Here is a 17,458-nt window from a genome sequence, read left to right on the forward strand (position 1 = left end):
CTTCACTTTCACTTTTCACTTTCATGCATTGGAGAAGGAAATGGCAACCCACTCCAGTGTTCTTGCCTGGAGAATCCCTGCTGTCTCTGGGGTCGCACAGAGTCGGACACAACTGAAGTGACTTAGCAGCAGACGATGAGCTCAAAAACATAAAAATCTTATTTGGAATTCTTCCCAGACCTGGCCAACTTCTAGGATTCCCCATGACAGTTTTGCACTCTTTTGGACACACAAACTTGGTCTTAACCATGTATACGATTCCCTCTCCTTCACCTCAAGTCCAAATCCTTGCTGAGTTCTGTCCATTTACTTCATAAACATCTAATGTGTCTACTTTTACCCACATCCACCACATCTGCTCTAGTCCAAAGCCCCCCTCCATTTAATTGTCAACTCCCCTTCTAACTGTCTCTTATATCCATTAAGGGTGTCTGTCTCCCTCGTCCCTCCCTCCCCCTCCCTCTCTCATAGTTGCACAACTGTCTATGTCTTTCTAGATAAAGGCTACTCTCCTACACAAGGACTTGAAGGCACAGTCTAGCCCCTGTCCACCTTGCTAGCAACAACGAAAGTAGAGCTTCCTTTTCTTGTCTCTCTTATCAGGCTTCCTTTACACCATCCAATTTCCTAAGCTTCTCCACTTAGATTGTACCCAATTTCTGAAGCCTCCTGGTTAGTAAAGTCCTTCAAGCTAGGCTTCAACAGTACGTGAAACAAGAACTTCCAGATATACAACTTAGGTTTCGAGGAGGCAGAGGAACCAAAGATCAAATTGCCAGGATACTTTAGGTCATGGAGAAAGCAAGGGGAATTCGAGAAAAACATCTACTTCTGCATCATTGACTACGCTAAGACCTCTGACTGCGTGGATCACAACAAACTGTAGAAAATTCTTAAACAGAGCAGAGTGCCAGACTACCTGACCTGTCTCCTGAGAAATCTGCATGCAGGTCAAGAAGCAAGTTAGAACCAAAGATGGAAGAGGTGACAGCTTTAAAATTGGGAAAGGAGTATGACATGGCTGTGTGTCGTCAGGTAACAATGGCCTCATAATATGAGACAAAGGAATTAACTTCCTTGGGACTTGGCAGGTGGCACTAGGCGTGAAGAACCTGCCTGCCAATGCATGAGAGAGTCAGGTTCAATCCCTGGATCAGAAAGATCCCCTGGAGGAGGCCCTGGCAACCCACTCCAGTATTCTTACCTGGAGAATCCCAGGGACAGAAGAGCCTTGTGGGCCACGGTCCATAGGATCGTAAAGAGTCAGAGACGAGGAAGTGACTTAGCATGCTCATGCGTGAACTTACTTAATAGATATAAAAGTATTCATCTTCATTACTTTTTGAGTGAACTTTGCTTGTCAGTATTTTTCAAGAAATCCTCTCATTTTATGTAAATATCAATTGTTTGGAGAACATTTTTCTGCTCTCCTTTTTAAAACATCTTTATTGAAATAGAATTGATATACAGCAAATTGTATATGTTTAATGTGTACAATTTGATGAGTTTGGACATATGCAAACAATGATACTATCATCACCACAATCAAAGTAAGGACATATCCAACACCTCCTAAACTTTCCTTGTGTCTCTTTAGTTTTGTATTATGTTAGACTGTGTGTGTGTGTAGTGAGAACACAATATTAGATTAACTCTCAACAAATGTTGGGGCTACCCACGTGGCTCGGTGGTAAAGTATTCACCTGCCAGTGCAGGAGATGCAGGAAATGGGGGTTTGATCCCTGGATTGGCAAGATCCCCTGGAGGAGGAAATGGCAACCCATTCCAGTATTCTTGCAGGAGAATCCCATCGACAGAGGACCCTGGCGGACATGACTCAAGAGAATTGGCACACACTTGGCATGTATGCGTAAGTACTTATAAGGTGCTATTTCACTTCATCCTCACTAGGACCCTGGAAGAAAACCCTTTCACCCCTGCAGAATTCTGAGACCCTCTCCCTTTCCTTCCAGCCCCCTAGGAACTGCCCCGGACTCCTGGTCTGGGTCTGAATTTTATCTGGATCCTGAACAGATTTTTCAGTTTGGCCCTCACAGGGACTTTATGACAGACCCTGTGTGTGGGCAGGAGACAGGTGTCCGGCAGAATCCTGGGGGTAAAAAGCAGGGTCTTGAGGGGATCTTCTGAGGGAGCGTGGGTGCTGGGTGAGAGGACACAAATGGGGTGAGGCCCTGTGAGTAGGGCTGGGGGAGGGGCTAACGAGGCCCCTGAGTGGGGAGGGGAGGCCTGGTGGAAGGGGAGGAGAGGGGTGGGAATTTGGGGAGAGAGAGGAATTGAGGCAGCTGCCCCCAGGAGATGGACTCTGGAAAATGACAGAGGTGATTAGAGGGATGTAAGGGAGTTGTCATAGGCACAGTGAGGGGAAACCCTCTCCTCTCTCCAGAATTCAGTAGTTCAGAGTGGGTGCTGCGATAGAGAGGACCAGGTCCCTGGGGCTTCTTCTGTGGAACTGGCATTCACTCCGAACCTTCCATAGGGCAGGATACAAAGTTACCATGACCAGAGTTGACCAGGGTGGGGTTAGGGTCATTCTCAGGACCCAGACATGGGAAATCAATTTCAGAACCCCTTAGCTCTAAGACACACCACGCCCCTGGAATGAACCTGCCTTCCTCAGGGTGACATGCTGCTGACTGCGGGCTGCAGGAATTGCAAGACTGGAGGCCTCTCTCCCTTGGGGTTGACTGAACAGAGACTCAGTGCAAATGCCCACGCAGTAGCCCAGAGGCAAAGATGTGGGGCTCTGTGTCCCAGGGTGCAGACTGAGGCTCTGGGGGAGGGGTGTGAAGCCTCTGAGGTAAATGGGAGCTGTTAGCTAGAGTAGTGAAATGATTGGTTTTAAATTTATGAATTTATATATCCTAACTTATGAATTCAATAAGAATTCATAAATTTCCACCCACAAGAATAAAAAAAAAAGATAACTAAAGACAAAACTTCCCGATATCAGGAAAGAAATAGGTTACAGGTTCCACAGAAATTAAAAAGATTCTATGAATAATTCTATATAACTACATCTGGCAATTTAGGTGAAGTGGAACAAACTATCAAAGGTCAGTGAAAAAGAAACACATAATCTATATTAAAAGCCAGCTTGTGGTTGAAAAATTTACAGAAAAGAAATCTCCAGCCCCAGATGGTATCCCAGGCACAAAAGAGAAGGTGAGGGAAAGAAAGGGTAGGGAAAGGGAAAAGGTGAATATATATATATCCTAAACCAATCATTTCACCAATCAAGGTGAATTGGGCCAAATCCAAGCAATATGATGAAACCACTCATTTTTTTTCTCATTGTCCTCCAGCTTCCCCTTCCTGCCTCTCTCCTTTGCCCCAGTTCCTTTCTCTTTCTAAAGTCCTGCCCTCCATCAAGGGGAGCAATATTATGAGGCGTGATTCCCATGCCTCATAATCCCATGATTATAACTGATGTCCGCTGCTTGGCTGACATTCAGTGTGGATGCTACCATCCCTGCAGCTGGTACACTGAAGCTCTCTGTCTCTCATGATGGACCAGAAGGTTTCACTCTAATTTCAAGTATAGGTAGGAGAGAAGGTGCAGGGCACATGTTGGAGCCTTGAGTCCTTCATCTAAGAAATGCAGAAGACCACAAACTGGGGGAGAAACAGAAATAGCAGCACCAGGCCCCTTTCAATGAGAGCTACGTGCCAAATCCAGCACATCACAGGATTCCCTGACATTCAGGAACACGCCAAGTAGATTTCCATGCCAGGACTGTTGCATTTATTGTTTCTTCTGCCTGGAATGCTCTTCCCTTAGGTAACCCCACAGCCTGCTCCCTTACTTCCTCCAGATCTCTGCTTACTTGCCATCTTTCAGGGAGTCTTTCCCTCATTATCTTGAATAAAATAATAACATCATACCTACAGACACCTTTTCCCCTGATCTAGCAATATCTTTCTTCATGGTGCCTGCCACCCTTGCTTCTTTACTGACCACCAAGTCTATGAAAGGAGAGACTTGGTTAGTTTTGTCCTGTCCCAAACTCCTCCAGTAGTGCTCAGGTCTATGGCAGGTGCTCAGAAAACATTTTCTGGAGGACAGTCTGGATCCAGGCCCTTTACACACATCGCTAACATGCACAGGTGCCCTGCAAGAGGCACATTGGCCCCATTGTATTAATTATGATACAAACTGAGATTTCAGGAGACAATTGGTACACTCAACAACACACAGTCAGCATGTCAGTTTCCAGGCTTCGGAATCATATCTGCCAGCTTCCAAATCCTCAGTTCCCGGACAGAGACCTCACAGCCAAAAACATAAGAGGTTTTATTTCTAACACAAAGACTCCAAACAGCTCACAGATACCCAGAGACACCAAAAAGAGCTCACTGAATCTCTGCACAGAGGGTACACAACTCGAGTCTCAGATGTTCAAACACAACAGAGACCATAACCATACACACTGTGACAGAGACCCTGCAAACAGCCCAAAGTCTTCCAGACAGAAACAAATGAGAACTGCACAGATACTTCACATCATGGAGAATCACTCCCAAACCACTGGGACACTTACCGACCTAATACAAAACCCCTAAACGGAAAGACAGAAGTTTTAATAACTCAAGAACATCATATAACCTTAAGATAAAGTTTCCAGACAAATGAAAAACTTGCAACCTGTGCATAGATCCACAAGCAGCTGATAGTTTACACCTTTACACTGACCCATCCTTAAAGCAGCACAGAGACATCACAACTTCGGACCCAGAATCAAAAGCTCAGTGATCTCACATTCTAGGGTGCAGATGCCTACACAGAGATCTCTCACCCAGGGACTGAAAGGCCAGCAAGCTCCAAAGATGCACATCCCAGTATACTGGCACACGTCCTAGAGGCTTTGTACTGTGGCTCACAAAATCCGCTCAGATCAAATATCCCATCACTCACAACATCGCCCAAAGCCTCAAGGAGATCAAATGTACCCAACAGCAAAACCTGTGTTGTCACACGTAGCAATACACAATCCCAAGCTGCCAGATACAGGTTACTCTCCAGGGAGAGACACCAAACTGAGAGACCTCTCCCTGGACATGAATTGCATGCATTTGTGCGAATGACCGTGCGCTGCCACACGATCCAGACTGAACGAGAGCTGAAGAAGACTGAAACTCCGTCACCATGCACAGCCAGGGACTGCGCCAAACGTCGCCACTAACCAGGACTCGACCCCTTCGTGAAAAGCAATAAAACTCGGAGGAAAATTATAAGTCCTGAAAATCTGCGCACGCCAACGCAGGCGCACGCGTATACAGGCGCTCTCGCCCTCAGTTCCTGTTCTGCGACCACAGTGCGGGCAATCACGCGGTGGCCAATCACTGCCCAGAACGCTTCCCTGACGCCATACCCAAACCGACAGCCAGTCTCTCGCTCCGTAGTCGTCCCAGCTAGGAAGGGGTGGAGTTGGAAAAGAGACGCAGAAAGTTTCCGCTTAATACCGGTGTCCATTCGGATTCGAAAGCAGTGGGAAGACGAAGAGGAGCGAATGGGGATGGGCCCAGTGGCGCCATGAGTGCCGCTGCTGGGAACTGTGGTCCATCCCCGACGCGGTGTAAGGGGACCCTCTCTGTTGTCACACGCCCTCTCCCAATGGTACCTTTCAGAGTGGGTGATCTTACCGCTACCCCTCAGTGGTACATCCCAGGACAGAACTGTTTCATCTCGCGCGCCCCTTGCTGGTGGGATTGGGAAACAGCAGATATAGATGCCTGTGGACCATTCCAGGAGGATCCCCAAAGGGCGGAAGCGCAAAGTTAGGGTGAAAACCCCACAGATTGCTGCAATTTGGGTCTCATAAAAACGTCTTCATAAACTGAAGATTGCGTCTCTATGGGGATCACTGTAGTAACAGAGAGCATTGAAAGCATTTTATCTATGCTGGCATTGTGCTTGTTTGTGCTTTCCTGTTTAATAAAGAATAGGTCTCATGAATGCCAGCCACCCTACCGACTGGGATCTGACGGCCTGGGGTGGGGAAGGCCTCTCTCGTTGACTGAGAGTAATATGAGAAAGAGACAACAGGACCTTCCATTCTGTTAGGAAAGGGGTCAACTCCGAGGGGACTCAAGGACACCACCACGTAGGTGAGATAAAGACCATGGCTTTGTCACCACCTTGTCATCCCTGAATATGTTCCCTAGCAGGATCCTCAGCCTGTCTAGCTATGCTTCTCTCAGCAAGTTTAAAATCCCATGGACGGAGGAGCCTGGTGGGCTGCAGTCCATAGGGTCGCTGGGAGTCAGACACGACCGAGCAACTTCACTTTCACGCATTGGAGAAGGAAATGGCAACCCACTCCAGTGTTCTTGCCTGGAGAATCCCAGGGACTGTGGAGCCTGGTGGGCTGCCTAAAGTGCCACTTATCTGGCTTGACAGTCAGCCAGCTGATTACCTTCAGTTGCTTTAGTCCCATCCCTGCCATGCCCTTTGCAATGCATAACAGCTACTTCTTTAGGACAATATATGGCAGTTAAAAGTCTCTGGATCTCTCTGAAATGCTTAACAGGTTCTTCTGTTGCCCTTTAAACTGTCTTTCTTTCCATATTGCAGCATGAGCGTATAAAGTCAAATAAACATACTTAGAATCAGTGTAGATATTTGCTCGCTGCCCTTTGCTTAACTCCAGAGCTCGGGTCAGAGACACAGGTTCTGCTAACTGAGCACTGGTTCCCTGAGGGAGAGATTTTGCCTCTAAAACCTGTTCAGCAGTCACCATGGCGTAACCTGCTTTACGACCAGCATCAGGGTCTTTTCCTGTGAGTCGGCTCTTGCCATCAGGTGGCCAAAGTGTTGGAGCTTCGGCTTCAGCATCAGTCCTTCCGGTGAATATTCACAGTTGGTTTCCTTTAGGATTGGCTGTTTTGATATCCTTGCTGTCCGAGGGATTCTCAAATGTCTTCTCTAGCACCACAAACCGAAAGCGTCAATTCTTTGTCACTCAGCCTTCTTAATGATCGAACTCACACATCTGTACACGACTACTGAAAAAGCCATAGTTTGTCAGCACAGGGATGTCTCTGCTTTATACTATGCTGTCTAGGTTTGACATAGGCTTCCCTGGTGGCTCAGCGGTAAAGAATTCTCCTGCATGGGTGTACCTATGACTGATTCTTGCTGATGTTTGACAGAAAACAACAAAATTCTGTAAAGCAATTATCCTTCAATTAAAAAATAAATAAAGTGGCAAAAGAAAGAGAATCACCCTGCAATGCACGGGATGCAGGAGACATGGGTTTCACCCCTGGGTTGGGAAGATCCCCTGCCATGCCCCATGGGCAGAGGGCATGGCAACCCACTAAAGTATTCTCCCCTGGAGAATCCCATGGAAAGAGGCACCTGGCAGGCTACGGTCCATGGGTTCATAGTCAGACCCAACCGAAGCAATGAGCATGCATGCATACTAGCTTTGTCATAGCTGTTCTTCCAAGGATCAAGTGTTTTAATTTCATGGCAGCAATCACCATCCACAGTGATTTTGGAGCCCCCCAAATTAAATCTGTCACTGCATCCACTTCCCCCTTCTATTTTCCGTGAAATGATAAGACTGGATGGCATAATCTTATATTTTTGAATGTTGAGTTTTAAGTCAGCCTTTCCACTCTCCTCTTTCACCCGCATCAAGAGGTTCTTTAGTTCCTCTTCAGTTTCTGCCATTAGAGTGGTATGATCTGCACATCTGAGCTTGTTGATATTTCTGCCAGCAATCTTGATTCCAGCTTGTGAGTCATCCAGCCCAGCATTTCCCATGATGTGCTCTGCGTGTAAGTTGAATAAGCAGAGTGACAATATACAACCTTGTCCTACTCCTTTCCCAATGTTGAACCAGTGTATTGTTCCATGTCTTATTCTAACTGTAGCGTCTTAGCCCTCATACAGGTTTCTCAGGAAACAGGTCAGCTAGTCTGGTACTCCCATCTCTAAGAATTTTACAGTTTGTTGTGATCCATGAAGTCAGAGGCCTTGAGGTAGTCTAGTCAATGAAGCAGAGGTAGGTGTGTCTCTGGAATTCCCTTGCTTTCTCCATGATCTAAGGAATGTTGCAATTTGATCTCTTGTTTCTCTGCCTCTTCAAAATCAACTTGTATATCTGGAAGTTCTCATCCCATATACTGTTGAAGCCTAGCTTGAAGGAGTTCACTAATCAGGAGGCTTCAGAAATATGGGACAATCTAAGCTTAAGAAATTGAAGGGTGTGAATGAAGCTCGATAAGGGAGAAAAGAGGAGGATTCTCTGCTTCCCATGTTGTTAGCAAGCTGGGCAAGGGCTAGACCATACCTTCAAGTTCTTGTGTAGGACAGTAGCCTTTATCTAGAAAGTCATAAACAGTTTTGCAATTGTAAGAGACACCCTGAGTGGATGTGAGAGACCATTAGAAGGGGGTTGACAGTTAAACAGAGGGAGGCTTCGGACTACAACAGATGTGGGGGACTTGGCAAAAAGTAGACGCATTAGACATTTTCGAAGTAAAAGGGACAGAACTCAGCAAGAATATGGACTTGAGCTGAAGGAGAGGGAATTGTAAACATGGTTAAGACCAAGTTTCTGTGTCCTGTCATAAGAGTGCAAAGGTGGCATGGGGAATCCTGGAAGTTGGCCAGGTCTGGGAAGAATTGCAAATAAGATTTTTATGTTTATGAGCTCCTGATCTAGATGGATATGATAACCAACATTTAAATATGTAAAAGTTCCTTTTCCTCTAACAAAAGTGAGGAGTATTGAGATATAATTTATATACAATAGAAGTCAACACTTTAAAGCATTACCGTTTGTTGAGTTTTGACATATGCATACTATCATGTAAATGCTACCACAATAAAAATGCAGAAAACGTCCCATTGGTTTGAAAATGCTCCCTTGGGCTATTTGCATTCAGACTCCTTCCTCCACTCCTATACACTGGCAACCACAGATACATTTCTGTGCCTATAGTTGTGCCTTTTCCAGAAATCCACTGAAATGAAATCATATAATACACAGCTTTCTGTGTCTGACATCTCTCATTGGCACAGCTGAGATGCATCCTTGCTGTTACATGCATTAGTAGTTCCTTTGTAAATGACTGTGTAGTGTTCTTTTGTACGAGTATACTCTTTTGTTCTTCTTTCATCTATATACCAGTTTTTGAATAGTTGGGCTGTTTCTAGTTTCTGTTTCTAGTATTAGGAGTACATGAGTAGAATATTTGAGTAAAAGTCCTTGTGTGAACATGTTTTCCTTTCTCTTGGGTAAAATTAAAACTCCTAGTAAGTACGAAAATTCCCGCTGTAATAGAATAAGAAGAATGTGCTAGTGGAGGAGTGAAGAAATGGCTACAGAAGGAACGAAAAGGCTAAGCCAAAGTGGAAACAACACCCAGTTGTGGATGTGTCTGCTGGTGAAAGTAAAGTCTGATGCTAAAAGAACAATATTGTACAGGAACCAGAGATATATTCAGAGAAATGAGTTACCAGTTCAGAGACTTAAATGTGCAGTGCTCCAAGCAAAAACAATGGAAACAGAGGTATGTATTTATGTATTTATTCCATGGAAGTGAGTAAAGCCATTGCAAGCATGATGAAAATCCCAGAAGCAGAGAAGGAAATGGTTCATCAAAGCATGTATAAAAATAGGTGTTAAAAATCTTAATATCTATTTCTGTCATGAGTGTCTTCCCGAGACACATTCTCCACTAAGGGTAACCTGGGACTACCTATCACCACAGTTTGTGGATGCATAAGAAAGACTGCCCTGGAAGGAAAAAAATATAGTCTTTAACCCCTTTTCTCATCCTCCAGAGACCCTGTGGTTCCAAGACTCTACCTTAGTGGCGGGAAATCCTCAGCCTGCACTGCACACGCCAAACTCAGGGAGCATGCTCAGTGTGTGCGCACACCCCTTGCTGTGCACGCGCCTTGGTGCGCATCCGCCTTCCTGAGCGCATTCTGTGAGGAGCGTTGGGCCTGAGACAGGTGTGTTTATTCAGTCCCGGTTCTTTCTCACTACTTGAGACTCGCCAGGTAGGTTTACAGATCTGTCCTGTCTGGAGTTTAAGTGTGCATGCGTGTGAGGGGGAGCCAGTGAGTTTTGGGCGGGTCGGGCAGTGCCATGTGGGGCCTTTGAGGAGGAAGGCCCTCGAGGTCGTCATCTTTCTCCTCACAGGTGTTGCGATGCCATACTTCTTGTCTTGGTGGCGGGAAAGGAAGGGCGGTGGGCAGAGGAGAGCAGGGGGTCAGATGACAGTGGGGGAGACTTGGGGGTGCTGTTTGAGATATCTGGCTCATGGGGGCCCTGGAACTGACGACAGAGCACAGAATCTGGGGCCCGCAGTGGGACCTGGGCAGCGGGCGGGGTGGGCAATTAAGGAAAGGCCTAGAAACCGGACCACGGTGGGGTTGTGACCGTATCGCGAGGTTTGCGTTAAGGTGCCAAGAGAGAAGTGGACCGGTTTCTCTGTATGCAGACTCACCTCAGCCACAGACGCTGAGAAAATCGCCATAGACAGGCTGTAAAGACTGAGCCTTTCTTCCCGTTCCAACCGATTTCCAAGGGAGTTGGGGAAAATAGGTCCGGTGAATAAGAGTGTGACAAAAGCAATAGTCCTGAATTTTTAAATTCCTAGCAGCATTTCACTAAATATCTACATGATGGAGAATTCTGTTGTGAAATCAAACTTCCTCACAAAAATTCTGTCTTCCTGTGTACCTTAAGGTGATTTCTCTGCCGTCTTAGCCAAGACACAAGTGGCTTTGCAAGAAACCGTCTTTGGTGTAATTGGAACGCATGTACGCTCATACTTAACCCGAGTTTTGTTTTGAAATTATTTTCACATTTTTAAAAATAGTAAGTCAACATATGGTCATAAAAGTGACAAATATAGCTGTACTCTTAAATACATTTTCTAAATCACAATATTCTACTTTTGGGAAGAAATATGAGTGAGCAAGTAGCATCAACATTGAGACCTATAGATCAAGATTCCTCCGAGGTGGATGAACCTGTGGTTGTGAGTACTTTACCATTTGTTGTATTCTATTAGCACAAATTTACTTTTGAGAAATGATGTTAAGTAATACAGATGCAGTGATAACGTTAGGTCTTCCATGCTGATAAAGGGTGACAGTTTGTCTTAGGAAGGAACATTGATCCAGATGTCTTACAGTCTGGTGTTGCCTAGATGAGTATACTGTTAAATGCCCTTGAAATGTGCCCAGTGACTCCCTCCTCCTGCTTATTACCAACAGATTGCATGCTTCCATCCCAACATAGATTTAAATAGCTCCAGGAGTCTTTCTGGGTAACTCTTATGGGAGCAAACTCTTCTCTGTGGGAAAAAGTAACTTAATTAAAAGTAAGTACATAGAATTGGGCTGGGAAAAGTTAGGTTTACTTATGATTAGATATATCTGTGTATTATGTATATTTATGCTGTTAGATGTATTAACAACAAAAGGTTTTTATTTGCATGCACACTCTACTAGGACCAGCAGCCCAGTGTTGAGCAACCTCAACAAGAGGAACCGCCAACTGAGATTCAGGATATCACAGCTGGAAAGGAGGAAGTAAATGGAGAGGATCCAATGAATCATTATGAAGAGAAGGAGAAGGATGCGTCTGGAGGTAAAGTGTATGTGTGCATCATGACTTAAGACATAACCAGCAAGGGGAGGAAAGGAAACATTAGAAAAGGACTTCAGACAGTTCCTGAAAAACTGAGGAGAGTATAGTTTGCAGGATAGTGTGGTCGCTCGAATTTTCCCTTGTTTTCAAGACAAAGAGAAGGGGGCAACTAAGGTGTCTGAGGACAACCCTGGGAAAGGAAAATGGTAATAGCGTTCGGAAAATTCTGCTTTCCTTTTTCTCCAGCAAAACATTCCTGGAATAATGCTCCTGAGGTTCTTATTCATCACATATTTACCATACTAGCCTAAGGCTTTTAATTCATAATACTGAGGGAATCAATATTATCATTCCGTTGTTTATACTGTATGCTTTACAGCTGAATTGATACATTTTTTTCTTTTTAAAGATTCTGACCTGGAAACTGATCTCCAGGAATTGGCTGAGGCAAAGACTGGGGGCAAAGGTGGAGATGGTCCTGATGTCCAGGAGGAGCTTGCATCAAATACAGAGCCTGTTGAAATGCCAGAAGCAGGTATGTCATCCATTCAGAAAGTAATTTATGTGGTTTCTGTTTTTCAGAATATTATATAGAGGGAACATTACTATTATTTTAATAACAGAGTTCACATATTTTTTGAAAGATAGTTCAGACCCCAGATGCCTGAGTGCTTGACTTACAGACTTTCAAATAAAGAAACAGACAGGATCAAAGCCATATCGAATTGAAAATAGAAACCATTTTCTTCTCTTGAGTAGAAGTACTTTAAGCAACAGCTAATAATTTTCAGGTTCTTTTATAATTTGTGCTTGTAACAAATATGTAATGCATTTGTAATAAATATCAGTTTATATGAAATATGCTCAGGCATTCAACTGGTTCTAGTACCAGCTTTAACATAATGCATGTGATTCTGCAAAATCCCTTAACTTCTAAACTCAACTTTACTCATATAAGTTGTGAATTCAGAACAGGTATACTAAAATGCTAATTTTCCAATGCTAATTTTTGCATTCTCTGGTTCTCTTTGATGGAATGCCTACAAGAATTCTCTGTTTTTCGTGATTTATTTATCATAAAATAGCATCTTGAGTCAAATTATAACAGGGGAATTGAGATTTCATTTTCTGATGGGGAACACATGTACACCTGTGGCTGATTCATGTCGATGTATGGCAAAAACCACCACAGTATTGTAAAGTAATTAGCCTCCAATTTAAATAAATATATAAACTTTTTTAAAAAAGAAAATGAGCCAATATTCTGCTTGAGTTTGTGAAATTCTCTCAAATTCTGAATTCTCTAGCTCTTAAAAAGTTGCATTTTAAATCCTTTCCCCAATGAAGCATGAAATGACTGAACAATGAAATGGCAAAAGATAGTCTAGTTTCCTGTGTCTGTGGCTGACGAAGTTGAGAGAGTGCATGTAGTCAGTGATGTTCAAGGCAGGTGTGAGTAAGATACACATGCTATGCACACTACCTGCCCCCACGTTTGGTCTGAGTTTTGGGGGGATTTTTGCTTATTTTAATTGGAGGATAATTACTTTGCAATGCTATGATGGTTTTTGATGGTGGTATTTGCCATACATCCCACTCGTAAAGAACTGTCAGTCTTAAAGAACTAATAAAAATCTGAGCCTCATGCTATAATCATCTCTAACCATATCAAATATGTTATTTTTGCTCTTTGATACATCCGTTTAAAAAGTTTTGAAGTTCAAAGTCTGTAACTCTAGTTCTTCCTGCATAATCAACTTAGTATCCTTCACATACGTGTTTTCCAAATTGCTGACAATGAATTGCATGGTTCTGATTTTAAAGGAAGAACTTCATGGTTAGGGAAGAATTTACTGTGTATTAGCCTTCTAAATATTTTCACTTTACATTTTTGTTCCATTCCATTAGAACATTTAGATGAAAATACCACTTCCAGTCTACTTTCAAGTAACTACAGAACATGATTAAAATGTTCTCATAGAAAACTCTTAGCCATAAATATGTGTGGTACTTAAAAAGAACAATAAATAAATTACAAAGCACATACATATAAAATCCTACATACAATATAAAAGGTAAGAAAAAGAGCAACAGAATAAACCTACAGGAAAAAGAAAAAGATACTTAATAAAAGACAGGTATGAATTGTTAGGAAGAGGAAAATAAATTCAACTAATAAATACAGACAATGTGCTAGTTTACGTAATTTTTAACACACATATATACATTTTATATACATTTTTTTAATATTGTTTCTGTTTCACAGAACATTGGACGTAGTGCCCTGTGCGGCATAGTAGGACCTTGTTGTTTATCCATTCTGAGTGTAATAGTTTGTATCTGCCAACCCCAAATTCCCAGTCCATTCCTCTCAGTTTACATAATTGTGAAGAAAATGGACAAAGCCCAAGTACACATAATAGGAAATATGAACAAGACACTAACAGTTAATATATTACAGAATTAAAACAGTATAATCTGGAACTCAGATATTTTCAGAATATTGATGAAATGGCTAATAGGATAGAAAAACAAACACTGTTTAACATACCCCACGGTAACTAAATAAGTAAACATCACAGATACGGTGGATGAACTTTTGAAATTGGTCAGAGTTGTCTCTCAAAAGCCATTATCATTTAGAAGCAAAGAAAATATCTGCTTTTCCAGATTTTCTTTCTGTCTTCCTACTTGCTTTTCTGTCTCACTCATACACCCTCTTGCTCTCCCTTTTCTTCTCTTCTCTCCTTTCTTTCTTTCTTTTTTTGGTGTGGCTGTGAGAAACAGTCCTATTTCTTCTTCACATTTTGATGTCACCATGTCGCCAGTGATAGTAATGACTTAAAATTAGTGTCACCATATAATGTATTATACCAACTGGAATGCTTTCCAGGGTGAAAAGAAACGTTTAGAATTACATGAGGGCCACAAGTAAAAAGGGGGACAAATGCTGAACCACCTTAAAACAACCGTATCAGGGATAAACTAAAACAAATGAAAACTTCTAAACTTTTCCATAGTAGAGAAGAAACAAATGTAATACTGGCCTTTTTATTTACTTCACTTAAGCAGTAACAGAGAGAACAACTGTTTAGCTATCCTATATTCAGAATATTATTTCAAATCAATACATTTAAATGATACTTTTTTGGGATTTTTTTGTTTCAGTTTTTGTGTATTTTGTTCTCCTTAGGATGCTTTTTGTTGTTAGATATTTTACTGAATGTGTACACAGTTTTGCCTTCTACTGAAAACTACCTTCTGATAGGTTCCATTGATTTCATTTGTTCTGAACTCAGTGTCCTTGTTTTCTTGTATAACTAGGAAGAGTAGTGTGTTTTTAAAAATACTGGTAATGTGCCTGAAAAGTCTATAAAGTCTCTATAGAGGATTAACTGAAGGTAAGCCAAAGGGTCGCCCTTAGTGTTCCTGTTTTAGTCCATTTTATAAAACTACAACTGCAGTGAACTTTGTATACCTCTCCTGTCACTGAAATAAAGTTCTGCTAAGTAACTTTTTTAATGTTTATATTATAGGTGAAGGGCAACCATTTGCTTGAAAGAAGATAAACTGAAGCCATCTCTGCTGTTCTTATGCTGTATATTTGACTGTTAATGTTCTGTCAATAAAGCTTCATTTTCTACTTGCACATGTTTTGTTAAATTTATCCCTGGGTATTTATTGAAAATTCATGGTTTGCGATTTTTATCGTCTAGTTGAGGATGTATGTAGAGATAGAATGTTTATATATAGACTTTCTGTCCAACAATTCCTCTAAATATGCATATTAATTCCAAAACTTTAGATCTAGATTGTTTTTGCTTTTCAAAATATACTATTATATTTGAGTATCAACAGTTTCTACTGGCTTAAATCTTAAACCTTTCCTCATTTTGCAGCATTGAACAAACCTAGCCAGAACAGTCTTGACTAAAACAGGTGATAATCAGCATTTTTTTCCTGATAGGAAATGAAAAATCTACTCCATTTCAACCTGTTTAAGTTTCTTTTTGTAGATATACTTTATCAGAGTAAGTTCCATTCTATTCCTAGTTTGCTGTCTTAAATATAGATTAATTTTCATCAAACACTTATATTGCATCAATTGTGATGATGATAGAATTGATTTCCCTCCATTTTTCTATTAATGTGGTGAATTGCATTGGTAACCTTATACATGTAAAGCACCCTTGCACTTCTATGGTTAAAAAAAATTTGGTCATAACGTATTCTTTAGGTGTAATCTACATGTTAATACATACAAATACATATATATACCCACACATAAAAATTCATAAAAGCCTTTGGTCTTCTCTTGAATATGTGGGTTTACAAAATGTGCCACCCAAATCTCATATGGTCCCTGATAAAATCATTGACAGGGAAACATTTTTTAAAACTTAATATATTTGTATTGTCCTATAGAGAAATGAAATTCCAAAGCCATTGTTAAAGGTTCTAGGGAGACAGAGAAAAAAAACTGCTGTCAAATTCCATGGCAAATGCCACAGAGTATCTTTCACACACTTCTGACTTGCCTTCCAAGTTTTTTTTTGGGTACAGGGAGAGAGCAGCCACAAACATCTTTTCTTCTCCGTGACATCCTCCATTGGCTTGATAATCACCAGAACTCAGAAGCCCTCCAGCTGTGCGTGTGTGTGTGTGTGTTAGTCACGCAGTCATGTCCGACTCTTTGCGACCCCACAAACTGTAGCCCGCCAGGCTTCTCTGTCCATGGAATTCTCCAGGCAAGAATACTGGAGTGGATTGTCATTCCTTTCTCTAGAGGATCTTCCCACCCCAAGGATCGAACCCTGGTCTCCTGCATCACAGGCAGATTCTTTACCGTTCGAGCTACAGGGAAGTCCTCCAGCTGTCTGATTCCTCCCTTATATCCTTATTATTACATAGTAACAAAACGCTTACATCTCTGAGCCCCCATCTGCATCCTCACACACCAAAAACTATATTTCTGCAACAAAGGATCTATTCAGAATGCACTCTGCTTAGGGAGTAACAGGGGATTATAAACAGCAGCTGTTGTGCCCTTACAGAGGTATGAAAACCCAGGTCCAAAAGGACTGAAAATGGGAGGTTCAAATCTACCATGAGACTTAAGTTAGAGTGTCCCATCTTACCAAAAAGTGTGTGAAAAAGCCCCTAGGTCATGGAGCTGCCTGACAAGAATAGACTCTAGCTAGAAGAAAAGGGAAAGGAGCGAGGGGAACTTCATGAGCCAAAATGACTTGAGTCTTATCAGCTGTGTCTCCTTATTGGCTATGACATGACATAATTGGGCTTCCCTGGTGGCTCAGTCGGTAAAGAATCCGCCTGCAGTGCTGGAGACCTGAGTTCGATCCCTGTGTTGGGAAGATCCCCTGGAGGAGGCCAGGGCAACCCACTCCAGTATTCTTGTCTGAAGAATCCCCATGGATAGAGGTGCCTGACGGACTACAGTCCAGGCGGTCGCAAAGAGTCGGACACGACTGAGCGACTAAGCACAGCACGTGACATAACTTAGAGTGTCAATACTGGCTCTGACACATACTGTGTGAAGATGAGAAAGGTATTTACATCCTTTGGATCTGTTTCCCCATTTCTGAAATGGAAATTACAAGTTTACACTAAATATTTGTTATGAAGAATAAACAAGATAACGTGAAGTAGGCATTACATTGCAAATGGATTTGGCTTATTCTCCAATTTTTCATTTAAACTTTCAAAATTTTTAATTTCATTTACCTTTACAATTAGAATTTTCTCAAGTGATACAGATTTTGAATTTCAAGTAGACTATAAGGCTAACTTTTAAAATGAAT

At 42.2% G+C, this 17,458-nt stretch overlaps 1 protein-coding gene across 5 annotated transcripts in view; it reads left to right on the plus strand.

Annotated features, from left to right (window-relative positions):
- The window catches only part of LOC133243358 (X antigen family member 5-like), a 279,870-nt gene extending 264,582 nt beyond the window's left edge, over window positions 1-15,288 (plus strand). Inside the window, exons 1-6 of one of the 5 annotated variants that reach the window (XR_009735050.1) lie at window positions 4,171-9,543; window positions 9,818-10,039; window positions 10,731-11,025; window positions 11,501-11,639; window positions 12,049-12,174; window positions 15,176-15,288. Coding sequence is in view for 2 of the 5 variants with exons in the window: in XM_061410167.1 (XP_061266151.1) it covers window positions 10,954-11,025; window positions 11,501-11,639; window positions 12,049-12,174; window positions 15,176-15,198 (360 nt within the window). In the remaining 3 variants the exon portion in view is untranslated. Of the gene's footprint in view, window positions 1-4,170; window positions 10,040-10,271; window positions 11,026-11,500; window positions 11,640-12,048; window positions 12,175-15,175 lie in introns of those variants that run through there. The other 4 variants (XR_009735049.1, XR_009735051.1, XM_061410167.1 and 1 more) reach the window with 4 other exon arrangements.
- The last annotated feature ends 2,170 nt before the right edge of the window (window positions 15,289-17,458 follow it).

The sequence above is a fragment of the Bos javanicus genome, chromosome X (assembly GCF_032452875.1).
Source record: "Bos javanicus breed banteng chromosome X, ARS-OSU_banteng_1.0, whole genome shotgun sequence".
Taxonomy (NCBI): domain Eukaryota; kingdom Metazoa; phylum Chordata; class Mammalia; order Artiodactyla; family Bovidae; genus Bos; species Bos javanicus.